Genomic DNA, 13099 nt, shown 5'->3' with positions numbered 1-13099 from the left:
TCCCTTGCAGTAAACTTCTGCCCCTGGTGAATCCCTTCACCTCCTGCACCACTGGCTTCCACTCCACTGCCACCCCACATTTGGAGGGCCCTATCCAATCGAGAGAGAAACCACAGTTTATACTACAGAAGAGGAACTCCAAAATTATTAATCTGAGAGTGTAAATAAGCCACATCTTGCCCTCCTCCACTCCAGAGAGGGAGAGAAACCTTGGCATTTACAGTCCTTTGGAATGTAAGCAACTTACCCCTTTTATCCCCCTTTGAAATGTAAACACAGGGAAACAGGTCTAAATGTCTTCAGAGGTCTCTGGCTAGTAAATCACCCTTTAATTTCCAAGACTTGTTCTTTAACCAGGGTTCCAGCTTTCTTTGCTCAGAAAGCCTAACTGTGAAGAAACATGAAAATATTTTCTCTACAGTTCCCCATAGGACTCCGGTGAAAAATCCCCTGAGATTTAAGAAGGCAAATGCTGGGCCAGGGGCAGTGCTTTTATGAAGCTTTCTCATACACAGACAACTGTCTCTCCTCCTCCTCCTCAAAGAAATGCACATCTTCACCTTCTCCCCTATATAAATCACTGGGATGTAAAAGACTTCAGCGGTTCTGGTGCATCCCTTTCCTGAGGTAGCCTTGCTGCTGGGAAAGTCAGAGAACGCCTAATGGAAAATCATGAGTTTTATCCCTATCTAGAGGGAATAAGACTTCCTCCCCCTAGGGTCTATGGAAACCATATTAGAGCCTGGACTCCCACCCTCCTACCCAACATAAATAGGACATCTCTCCCCTCCCTACTGAGGGGGTGTCTGAGGAGGTAGACTGAAGGCCATGTGGGAGCAGAAGTGAGGTGTGGTGTCTCTCTCAATCAGAAGGGGGCCCCCAAATGTGGCGTGACGATCTGGTGAAAGGATTCAGCAGAGGCAGAACAAAGGAGATAGAAGTTTATTGAATACACCACAAGGGAGCAGCAAGCAGGATAGTAAAGGGGAGACTGTATTTAAAATGGGAAGGTAAGGGAACACCTGGGTGGCTCAGTCGGTTGAGCATCCAACTTTGGCTCAGGTCATGATCTTGCAGCTCGTGAGTTTGAGCCCCTGTCGGGCTCTATGATGACAGCTCAGAGCCTGGAGCCTGCTTCAGATTCTGTGTCCCCCTCTCTGCCCCACCCCTGCTTGTGCTCTGTCTCTCTCTCTTTCAAAAATGAATAAACATTTTTAAATGGGAAGGTAAGGAGGTATGGGGATTATGGAATTTTCCCCTTTTTGGTAACTGTGCCTGGTTCTCAGTAGCCTATTGGTCAGTTAGAGCTTATGGACATTTCGAGGTGGGTTGCCTGATGGGCTGGTCTGTAATCAGCCAGAGGGTTGGGGTCACTGTGGGCCCTTTGCCTTAATCTACATTCCATTGCTCAAGCCTGTTGCCCCAAAGTGGCCTCTACATGAGGCACCTTTTAGCTTCCAAGGCAGCGTGATGTCACTGAAGACCTAGTGAAAAGCAAGGACTTATATGCCCATTTGACGGTAATTTAGCTTCCCCATTCCAGGGTGTCAATGGGAGTCATGTAGAAAGCCAGAACTTCCACTCTCACCCAGAAGTAACAAGGCACCCTCCCTTCTGGGCTGTAATCAGAAGCCACCTGGCAATAATTATGTGGAAACCTCACTCTCCTCATTAGCACAGTATTAGGGTGGGGGGTGGGGGTGCTGCTAAAGCAAAAGTTTAAATAAGATCTAGAGTCCTCTAATACCCAAAATGTCCAGAATACAATAAAAAGTCACTTATTATATCAAGAACCAGGAAAATCTCAACTTGAATGAGGATACAACAGACACCAACACTGAGATGACACAGATGTTGGAATTAGCTGAAAAAGACTTTGAAGCAGCCATCGTAAAAATGCTTCAGCAAGCAGTTATGAACATACTCGGACAGATGGAAAAATAGAAAGTCTCACCAAAGAAAAAGAAGTATAAAGAACCAAATAGGGGCACCTCAGAGGCTCAGTTCGTTAAGCATCCAACTCTTAACTTTGGCTCAGATCATGATCTCACAGTTTGTGAGTTTGAGCCCTACATCAGGCTCCATGCTGACAATGCAGAGCCTGCTTAGGACCTCTCCAGGCCCCTCTCTGTCCCTTTCTCTCTGCTCCTCTCCCCCCCAAAAATAAATAAACTTTTAAAAAAAGAAGAACCACCAAATATACATTTTAGAACTGAAAAATACAGTAACTGAAATTTAAAAAACAAAAATCTTCAGTGGATGGTCTCAACAACAGAATGGAGAGGACAGAGAAAAGAATCAACGAACATGAAGATAAATAGAAATTACCCAATCTGAGTAACAGAAAACAGACTTTAAAAAATGAACAAAGCCTCAGGGACTTGTGAGACTGTAACAAAAGATCTAACCTTTGTGCCATCAGAGTTCAAGAGGAAAGGGGAAGGATGGAGCTGAAAAAAAATATTCAAAGAAATAATCACTGAAATTTTCCCAAATTTGGCAAAAGTTTATAAACCTAAAGATTCAAGAGGCTGGTGAGCCCCGAACAGGATAAATGCAAATAAATTTGTTCTAAGATACATCATAATTTAAATTTATAAAAACTAAAGGCAAACTCTTCAAAGAGCACTGACATGTTACTTATAAGGAAAAAAATAAGGAACAGTAGCTTTTTTCATCAGAAACCAAGGAGGCCAGAGGAAGTGTCACATTTTTCAAATGCTAAAAGAAAAAGAACTGTTAACCCAGAACTTTGTATCCAGTGAAAATATCCTTAAGGAATGAAACAGAAATATAGATATTCTCAGATGAAAGAAAGCTAAGACAATTTGTCATCAGCAGATCTATTTTAACAGAATGCCTAAAGGAAGTCCTTGAAACAGAAAATATAAAAGAAAGAGTCTTGGAATATCCAGAAGGAAGAAAGAACAATAGAAAGAATAAAATACAGATAAATACAATAGACTTTCTATTGAGATTTCTAAATTATATTTGACAGTTAAAGAAAAACTTACAATATTGTCTAATATGGTGTTAATGTATATAGAGGAAATACTTAAAACAATTGCATTATAAATGGGAAAGTAAAGAGACTTTCTACATAAAGAATGTATATAATGTAGTACTTCAGAGAAACCACTTAAAAATCTATGCAAAAACACTCAAGCACTAAAGATAAATCAAAATGGGAATATAAAAAAATGTTTAAAAAATTTAAGTAACCCACAGTAAGATAGATAAAACAGAGAAACAAAAACTGAGGAAACAAAGAAATCAAAAAATTGGCAGGCTAAAACATACCAATAATTACATTAAATGAAAATAGTCTAAATATATCAATTAAAAGAAATAGATTTGCAGAGTGGGGGAAAAATTACCCAACTATATATCCTATTTATAACAAAGTCACATCGATTATAATAAAAGTAGGTGGAAAGTTGTGGAACCTGGGTGGCTCAGTCGGTGGAGCGCCTGACTTAAGCTCATGTCATATCGCGGTCCATGGGTTCAAGCCCCGCGTCAGGCTCTGTGCTGACATCTCAGAGCCTGGAGCCTGCTTCAGATTCTATGTCTCCCTCTCTCTCTGCTCTCTCTCTCTTTCTCTTTCTCTTTCTCTCAACAGCAAACATGAAAAAAAAATTTTTTTTAAGTAGGTGGAAAGTATAAGGATGAAAAAAGATATACCCTGATACATTAATCAGCAAAGCAGAAATGGCTGTATTAATATATCAAATAAAGTAGACTTTACCAAAGAATATTAGGTATAGAAAGGAATATTAAATGATGATAAAAGAGTCAAACCAAGAAGAAGACATAGCAATATCACGTGTGTACACAGTAAGCAATTGAGCTATAAAATACATGAAACAAAAACTGATAGAACTGAAATAAGAAATAGACAAATCCACAATGATAGTTGGAGACTTTGAATGTCCTTCTCTTGACAATTGATGGAACAACTAGAAAGAAAATCAATGAGGATGTAGAAAAATATTAACCAATAGGATCTAATCAACATTTATAGACTACTCCACTCAACAATACCAGAATACACATTCTTTTCAAGCACCCACAGAACACTTGATCAAAATAGACCATATCCTTGGCCATAAAAGAAACTTCAACAAATTTGAAAGAATTGAAGTCATACACAGTTTGTTCACTGTCCAGGACAAAATCAAACTAGACAGAAACATGGAGTGCCTGGGTGGTTCAGTGGGTTGAGTGTCTGACTGATTGATGCTCAGGTCATGACCCCATTGTCATGGGACCCAGCTCCACCTCAAGCTCTGTGCTGAGCATGGAAGCTGCTTAAGATTCTCTCTCTCTGTTCCTCTGCCCCTCTCCCTCACTCATGCTCTCTCTCGCTCTCGCTCTCTCTCTCTCTCTCTCATGAATTAATTAATTAATAGCAAAAACTTAACAGTAAAATCTCCAGGGGTACCTGGGTTGCTCAGTCGGTTAAGCATTTGACTCTTGATTTCAGCTCAGGCTGTGCTCTCATGGTTTGTGAGTTCAAGCCCCATACACAGAGCTCTGTGCTGACAGCCTGGAGCCTACTTGGGATTCTCTGCCTCCTTCTCTCTCTGCCTGTCTCTCTCTCTCAAAAATAAATGAACAAAACAAAACAAAAAAAAAAAAACAGAAACCAGTAAAATCTCCAAACACTTGGAAACTGATCAACACATTTCTAGATAAACTCATGGATCAAAGAAGGAATGTCAAAGGAAAATTTTAAAATACATTGAATTGCATGAAAATTTAAATACACATCAAAATTTGTGAAATCCAGCTAAAGCAGTGCTGTGAGGGACATTTATAGCATTAAATGCTTACATTAGAAAAGGAAAAATTTCAAATCCGTAACATAAGATCTCATCTCAGGAAACTTAGAAAAGGAGTAGCAAAATAAACCCAAAGCAAGCTGAAGGTAGGAAGTAGTAAAGAACATAAATGAATGGAATTGAAAACAGAAAATTGGTGAAATAAACAGCTGATTCTTCAAAATGATCAAGAACTTTGACAAACCTCTAGCAAGATGTGAATCTACAGGTGTGATAATGTGGTATAAAACTCAATTCAAACATTATACCAAGGTCAGTTTCTTGGTTTTAAAATTGTGCTATAGTTACATATGTAACCACTGGAAAAAACTGGGGGAAGGGTACACAGGACCTCTCTGTACAATTTTGCAACTTTCTGTGGATCTATAATTATTTCAAAATAAAAAGCTAAAGAGAAACAAAGATGATTTTACATCCTCACTAGAATGTCTATCCTTAAAAAGACAGGCAATACTGACAGGCAATACCAAGTGTTGATGAGAATGGAGAGAAACTACAACCCTCATTCATTGCTGACAGGAAGGTAAAATGATAACAACCACTTTAGAAAATATAGTTTGTCAATGTCTTAAAAAATTTAGATATACACCTTCTATATAACCCAACAGTTCCACCTTAGAATCTACCCAACAGAAATGAAAATATGTCCACACAAATACATTTACATGAATGTTTATGGCAGCATTATTCCTAATAGCCCCAAACTGGAAACAGAATGTCTGTTACTAATGAATGGATAAACAAAATGTATAATTCTCTATAATCCAGTGATGATATTCCTCCTAGCACACTGGGGACACAGTAAGAATGATAATGATGTTACAGCCATGTGGCATGTATGTTCCTCTGTTGTGCCATTTTCCTTATGCATGTCTTTCCTGTGATCACTTTTGGCTTTATCCAACTTCTGTCCAGCAACAGGGGTAGATAAAAGTTGAGAGTGATCTAGAAGGGCAAATGGAACATATCCAGCATAGGAGGCTTTTTGGGAGATGAGCTCATGTCCCAAAGGTTAAAGGATTCTTTTTCCCTTTCTCAAGTGACTATGTTATATGCCTCAGGCACTCCTCAGTACATTTAGCCCTAGATAAATCCCATGGTCCTTTAATCACTCCATTAAGAAAGGCAGACCTTTCTAGTCTAAAAACCCCTGACTGGTAACTCAGAAAAATTGCAAGGCAAAAATCCTGCCAAAAAAGCAGTAAATTCAACACTGGATAAAAGGTCAAGGAAATTACTGGAATAACATCATTACCTTATGTATAAAACAATCCGGTTTTTGTTTAAGGAAAAACGTTACCTTAAATCCTCTGTCTCTAACCTATATAAGTATGTAATATTTTCTATCTGCAAAGTTAGCTCAAAATATAATGGTGAAAGAGGTAGGAAATCTTGCCCAAGATGAATACCTCAATATACTCCTCATATTTAATTTCTGAGTATAGTCAAATAACCCTGAACCTTTTATAAGGAATAATGACAGAGGAATCATAATTAAAATATTAGAATTCCTTTTATATCCATTGTGCCCTTAATATGAATAATCTGACCAAAATGATTAATCTCCTCTTAAAGCAGAATTTCAGAAAAATTCCCTTACAGTGAGTATCTTACCAATTCTTTTTATTTTTTCATTAGAACAAAGGAATTATTTAAATCATGTGTGATCTACAGTGGAATTTTAGGACAAATAGTGGTCTAATTTGGCTATCGCATTTATTTCCTCATGCTTCATAGCTGACATTCAAATGAAATTATTTAAAAGTGGCAAATAATAGGGATATATTACATCAAACAGTATAAAAGTAAACTCCAGTGAAGGTAATAAAATAAACTATAATTGAGTGCTACAGGAGAGGGAAGGGAAGAGTAAGAAAAGGAAATATATAAATTTTGTCATTGTTTATAATGAAGATTTTTGTCATTGTTCATTAATGGATAGTACTAAAGAAATAAGGGAATTATATAAACATGTAGTTATAAAAACTAAAACAAATACAAACATTTCTAATTAGGACAATAAAGGCTTATATAGAACAAAAAATTATACAGTAAGATGCAAGAGAACTTTTTATGGTATCTTAGACCTGAGAGAGTGATCTCAAGAAAGGATAAATTTGAAAAGTGGACTCCTTTCCCAAGGCTGGAGTTCGGATCCAGTTGGAGTGAGTATAGTTGCAGCTCACTGGATGCAGAGAAGTTCACTGGTTTTCCCAAGCCAGAGCTGGTCCATGGTTACTGCAATCTTCCATGTGTAGGTGAACTATAATCAATGACTGGTGCGCAGTGTGCAGAGTGGAGATGACAGGATGCCTAGAGCAGACAGTGTCCCTGTGGAAAGAGCAGCATCACTGGGAGGGTCACAGGAGACAGATCTCTGAGGTGAAAGATGGAGTGGGGCATTAGTGCAGGCAGGAGGCCTGAAGCATGGCTCCATGCCAAGAAGACCATTGAAAGGTGATCACCAAGCCACGGCTAGGTGGTTGCCAGTGTCTTAGTTCAAGCTGTCATAACAAAATACTGTAGACTAGATGGCTTAAACAGTACACATTTATTTTCTCAAAATCTGGGAAGCTAGAAGTCCAAAATCAGGGTGCTAACATGGCCAGGTTCTGGTGAGAGCCCTCTTCTGCCTTACAAACAGTAGATACTTGCTGTGTGATCAGATGGCCTTTCCTCAGTGCATGCATGTGAAGAGAGAGAGCTCTGGTGTCCTTCCTCTTATAAGGGCACTAATCCCATCATGGAGACTGCATCCTCATGACCTCATCTAAGCCTAATTACCTCCTAAAAGCCTCACTTTTAAATGCCACCACATTGGGAATTAGGGCTTGAATATATGGATTTTAAGGGAATGTAACATTCAGTCTGTAACATCAGGGTTCTGCAAGTTCCGGGCCCATGTGTGGAGCACTATCAGATGTACTCACACCCCATCGCTTTCAGCAGGAAAGTGTCTTCCTCCTGCAGTGTTCTTCCAGTGCTCTGTACTCAAATGTTTAACATCATGGTCCATGTAAGGAGAAATGTTTAAAGGGATTCTGTCCATTATTGCAGAGGTATATTGAAGGGTGAATTGGATCTGAGAAGCAACATGTTGATAATTAGCTCACAGAGCAAGGGGGAAAATATCAGAGGAAGAAAGGCTTTTCTAACAATAACACAAAACCCCAAATTCCAAAAATAAAAGATTAATAAAATTCAGCTGTATAAAATGGAAAATATGTGCTTGGCAAAAAAAACAAACAGTACTACATAATCAATAAGGTAATCAATAGAATCAATAATCAATAGAAAATGAGAAATGATATACGTGGTAATTTTCAGAAAAGGAAATGTAGATGGCCCTTCAACATATCAAAATATGTCCAATGTCACTTAACAAAAGGAAAAGTTAAAAGTACATTGAGATGCTATTATTTTTCACCTGTATGATTGCCAGAGATATTTTTTAAGTTAATAACTTACTATTCATGAGGTTTTAAAGAAACAGGCACACTTACATGCCATTTATGAGTGTATAAATTAACACAATTTCTATGGTGGGCAATTTGATGACAGTATCATACCCTTTAACCTAGCAAGTCTGCTTTAGGAACTTATCCTACAGATATATTTTCATATGTGAAAAAATGATTTAAGTATTATCATTTCAGCACTGTTTGCAGTAGCAAAAGATTGAAAGTGATCTAATGTCAATAGGGAATTGGTTAAATAAAATTATGTTCCATTCATTAATGGAACACTCTGTAGCTATAAAAATTAAGACACTTTTTATCTATTGAATGAAATGATGGACTGCCCAAGTATACTATGTAACAAAATCAAGATACAAAAGACTATCATAGTTTCTTTTATTTTGGTAAGAAGAAAATTATCCTTTATATTTTCTTTCATGTAAAGAAAAAAATCTCTGGGAAGATACCCAACAAGGTAGCAATGTTGATTACCTCCAGGAAACCACTGGTTAGCTGAAGGGTAAGAGTGGAAAGGTAATTTTTTTTCCACATATCATTTTATAACCCTTAAATTTTGAACCAGGTGCATGTATTATATATAGAAAATTTTAAAGTCAGATATTAAAAATATCTTTATGCTGATAAAATGCAATGTATGCATAGAGAGTCTATGTAAATTTTTAATAAAAAGTTGTACTTGATAAAAAGATTTTTGAAAATCACTGACTTAAAGTATATTCTAATTTTTTCATCTGAATTCCAATGAGACATCAATCTGAGTTATCCTAAACGCCTAGGGCAAGGAGAACACACTGGTACTAGATCTAGGAAAAGAACATCCTCTAGGCACATTTGTACCACTAGTCTACACAAAGCTGAAAGAAATGCAGTGAGGATCCATCAGTCCTTACCCATTTATCCCAGCGTCCACCTGTCTGTGCAAAGCCCATCTAACTGAATCAGGGTCTCCACTCTGCACCTTGAAACCACCCAGACATCTAAGACAGAGAACTTGAGTTTGTGATGTAATAGATAATAACTCCAAACAATGTTGTAGGCAACTTCGGTACCTGATTCTCTGGACCACATTTCAACTCCGCAACTTCCTAAAGCACATTTAAATCTTCCACAATGGTAATCCCAAAGTTTCCATACAAGGAAGGGGGAGGAGGAGGTGTGACATTTGACTGCTCAGATTACAGACTGCAGGTAATTTGCTCAGAGGCACCAGGCCTCATCTTCCTACCACCTATTTTCTCCCTCTTTAACAGCTCCCTATAGGTCCCTGACCTAATCTTTTGGATTTGGAACTCAAGTCAAAACAATTTACACTGTTGCTGTATAAAATGTTGCCTAGGCAATTCATGAGGAAAAAGAGCTAAGAATAGGAGACTTTCTGTAGAATTCATCAGTCTATCATCAACATTTGATGTACAGAAATTGTTTCTCAGCCAAGCTATATGAGCTCTTCACATTCTAGACAATTAATGTTTCTGCAAAGCCTGCATTTTAAAATCACTTCCAGGGGGTGCCTGGGTGGCTCAGTCGGTTAAGCGGCCGACTTCGGCTCAGGTCATGATCTCGCAGTCCGTGAGTTCGAGCCCCGCGTCGGGCTCTGTGCTGACGGCTCAGAGCCTGGAGCCTGTTTCAGATTCTGTGTCTCCCTCTCTCTGACCCTCCCCCATTCATGCTCTGTCTCTCTCTGTCTCAAAAATAAATAAACGTTAAAAAAAATTTTTTTTAAATCACTTCCAGAATCAAAGTGAGTTCCTGAGAGATCAGATTCCATTTTCAAGGGATATAGATATAATGCATAGTTACGTTTTAGCCTACTTTCTGTTTAGCTTGTTTCTAAATGATGTTATCTTTTAGATGAATTGGGTGCATGCCCTCCTGCTACAGCAAGTTATCAACCAGGAGAGTTCTCAAGCAGTAAGTGGCCCTATTATTTGGTTAATGTAAGATAGAACGGCTTAATTTCCAATATTTCCAAAACCATTGCATTTGGCAGAATATTCCAATACAAAATAGGCAATATTTTCAAACCTTTTTGGAAGATCATTTCCCTTCCCTAAAGATTATTGTATCCCCCTTGCAGAACTATCAGGAGGTCATCCTATTAAGAATTTTTTTTAATTACAGGAAACAAGCTTTTTGTTTCAGTTTTCAAAATAAAAATGCAGGAGTGCCTGGATGACTCAGTCCGTTAAGCACCTGACTCTTGGTTTCGGTTTAGGTCATAATCTCATGGTTTGTGGATTTGAGCACTGCCTCTGGCTCTGCGCTCATGGCCACAGAGGCTACTTGGGATTCTTTCTCTCCCTCTCTCTCTCTGCCCCTCCCCTGCTCACTTGCCCGCTCTCTCTCTCTCTCTCTCTCTCTCTCTCTCTCTCTCTCTCTCAAAGATAAATAAATAGGGGCGCCTGGGTGGCGCAGCCGGTTAAGCGTCCGACTTCAGCCAGGTCACGATCTCGCGGTCCGTGAGTTCGAGCCCCGCGTCAGGCTCTGGGCTGATGGCTTGGAGCCTGGAGCCTGTTTCCGATTCTGTGTCTCCCTCTCTCTCTGCCCCTCCCCCGTTCATGCTCTGTCTCTCTGTGTCCCAAAAATAAATAAAAAACATTGAAAAAAAAAGATAAATAAATATACTTTAAAAAAATTGGGGGTGCCTGGGTGGCTCAGTCAGTTAAGCATCTGAGTCTTGATTTTGGCTCAGGTCATGATCTCATGGTTCCTGAGTTTGAGCCCCACACTGGGCTCAATGCTGACAGCAAGGAGTCTGCTTAGGGGTTATCTCTCTCCCTCTCTGTCCCTCGCCTGTTGCATGTGTGTGCGCTCTCTCGCTCTCTGTCTCAAAAATAAACACTTAAAAAAATTTTTTTAAGTTTTTATTTATTTTCGAGAGACAGAGCACAAACAGAGGAGAGGTAGAGAGAGAGGGAGATACAGAATCTGAAGCAGGTTCCAGGCTCCAAGCTGTCAGCACAGAGCCCGACATGGGCTTGAACTTAGGGACCACGAGATCATGACCTGAGCCAAAGTCAGATGCTTAACTGACTGAGCCACCCAGGTGCCCCCAAAAAACAAAATTTTTTAAAGAGAACTACAGGCCAGTATCCCTCATGAACATGGATGCAAAAATTCTCAATAAAAAACTAGCAAATTGAATCCAGCAGTACATTAAAGAATCATTCACCATGACCAAGTAGGATTTATTCTTGGGCTACAAGGGTGGTTCAGTATTTGTAAATCAATCAACATGATGCACCATATTAATAAAAGAAAGGATAAAAATCATATGATACTTTCAGTTGATTCAGAAAAAGCATTTGACAAAGCACAACATCCATCCATGATGAAAACCCTCAACAAAGTAAGATTAGAGGGAACAAATCTCAACATAATAAAGGCCGTATATGAAAAGCCCACAACTAGTAATCTCAATGGGGAAAAACAGATCTTTTCATTTATGGTCAGGAGCAAGACAGGGATGTCCACTCTCACCACTGTTATTTAACATAGTTCTGAAAGTCCTAGCTTCAGCATTTAGACAACAAAAAGAAATGAAAGGTATACAAATTGGCAAGGAGTAAATCAAACTTTCACTATTTGCAGATGACATGATACTTTATATAGAAAACCCAAAATACTCACCAAAACTGCTAGAACTGATACACAAATTTAGTAAAGTTGCAGGACACAACATACCAAAATCAAACATATCAATTTCAACACACCAAAATCTATTGCATTTCAATACAAATAATGAAGCAACAGAAGGAGAAATCAAGGAATCAATCCCATTTGATTGAAACCAAGTGCACTCAATCCCAATTACACCAAAAACCATAAGATACCTAGGAATAAATCTAACCAAAGAGATAAATAGACCTGTACTCTGAAAACTATAAAACATGGTTGAAAAAAATTGAAGATGACACAAAACAATGGAAAGACATTCCATGCTCATGGATTGGAAAAACAAATTTTAAAATGCCTATATTACCCAAAGCAATCTACATATTTAATGCAATCCCTATCAAAATACCACCAGTATTTTTCATGGAGCTAGAACAGTCTCAAAATGTGTATGGAACCACAAAAGATCCCAAATAGCCAAAGTAATCTTTAAAAAGAGAAAAAAACTGGAGGCATTACAAGTCCAGACTTCAAGTTATATTATAAACTTGTAGTGATCAAGACAGTGTATGGTACTGGCACAAAAACAAACACATGGATCAATGAAACAATAGAAAACTCAGAAATGAACCCACAACTATGTGGACAATTAATCTTTGACAAAGTTGGAAAGAATATCCAATGGAAAAAAGATAGTCTCTTCAACAAATGGTGTTGGGAAAACTGGCCAGCAACATGCAAAAGAATGAAACTGGACCACTCTGTTATACCATACACAAAAATAAATTCAAATGGATGAAAGACCTAAATGTGAGACGGGAAACCATCAAAATCCTGGAGGAGAACACAGGCAGTAACCTCTTTGACATTGGCTGTAACAATTTCTTACTGGATGTGTCTCCTGAAACAAGGGAAACAAAAGGAAAACTAAACTACTGGGATGTCATCAAAATAAAAAGCTTCTGCACACTGAAGGAAACAATCAACAAAACTAAAACGTAGCCTTTGGAGTGGGAGAAGATATTTGCAAATTGCATATCTGATAAAGGGTTAGTATCCAAAATATATGATGAACTTATTAACAAATTCAACACCCAAAAAACAGTGGGCAGAAAATTAAGCAATGGGCAGAAGACATGAATAAACATTTTTCCAAAGAAG

At 38.3% G+C, this 13099-nt stretch overlaps 1 protein-coding gene across 7 annotated transcripts in view; it reads left to right on the top strand.

The window, feature by feature from the left end:
* M1AP (meiosis 1 associated protein) overlaps positions 1 to 13099 on the top strand; it is a 69214-nt gene that overhangs the window by 6534 nt on the left and 49581 nt on the right. For 4 of the 7 annotated variants that reach the window (XM_045054456.1, XM_045054455.1, XM_045054452.1 and 1 more), the window contains exon 3: positions 10175 to 10234. The exons of the other annotated variants lie outside the window; for them this stretch is intronic. In XM_045054456.1, the coding sequence (XP_044910391.1) occupies positions 10175 to 10234 (60 nt within the window). The remainder of the gene's footprint in view (positions 1 to 10174; positions 10235 to 13099) is intronic. 7 annotated transcript variants of the gene reach the window in all.

Source organism: Felis catus, chromosome A3 (genome assembly GCF_018350175.1).
Source record: "Felis catus isolate Fca126 chromosome A3, F.catus_Fca126_mat1.0, whole genome shotgun sequence".
Lineage (NCBI taxonomy): Eukaryota > Metazoa > Chordata > Mammalia > Carnivora > Felidae > Felis > Felis catus.
Note: the sequence above shows the minus strand (reverse complement) of the source record. Positions and strands in the feature narration are given on the sequence as shown.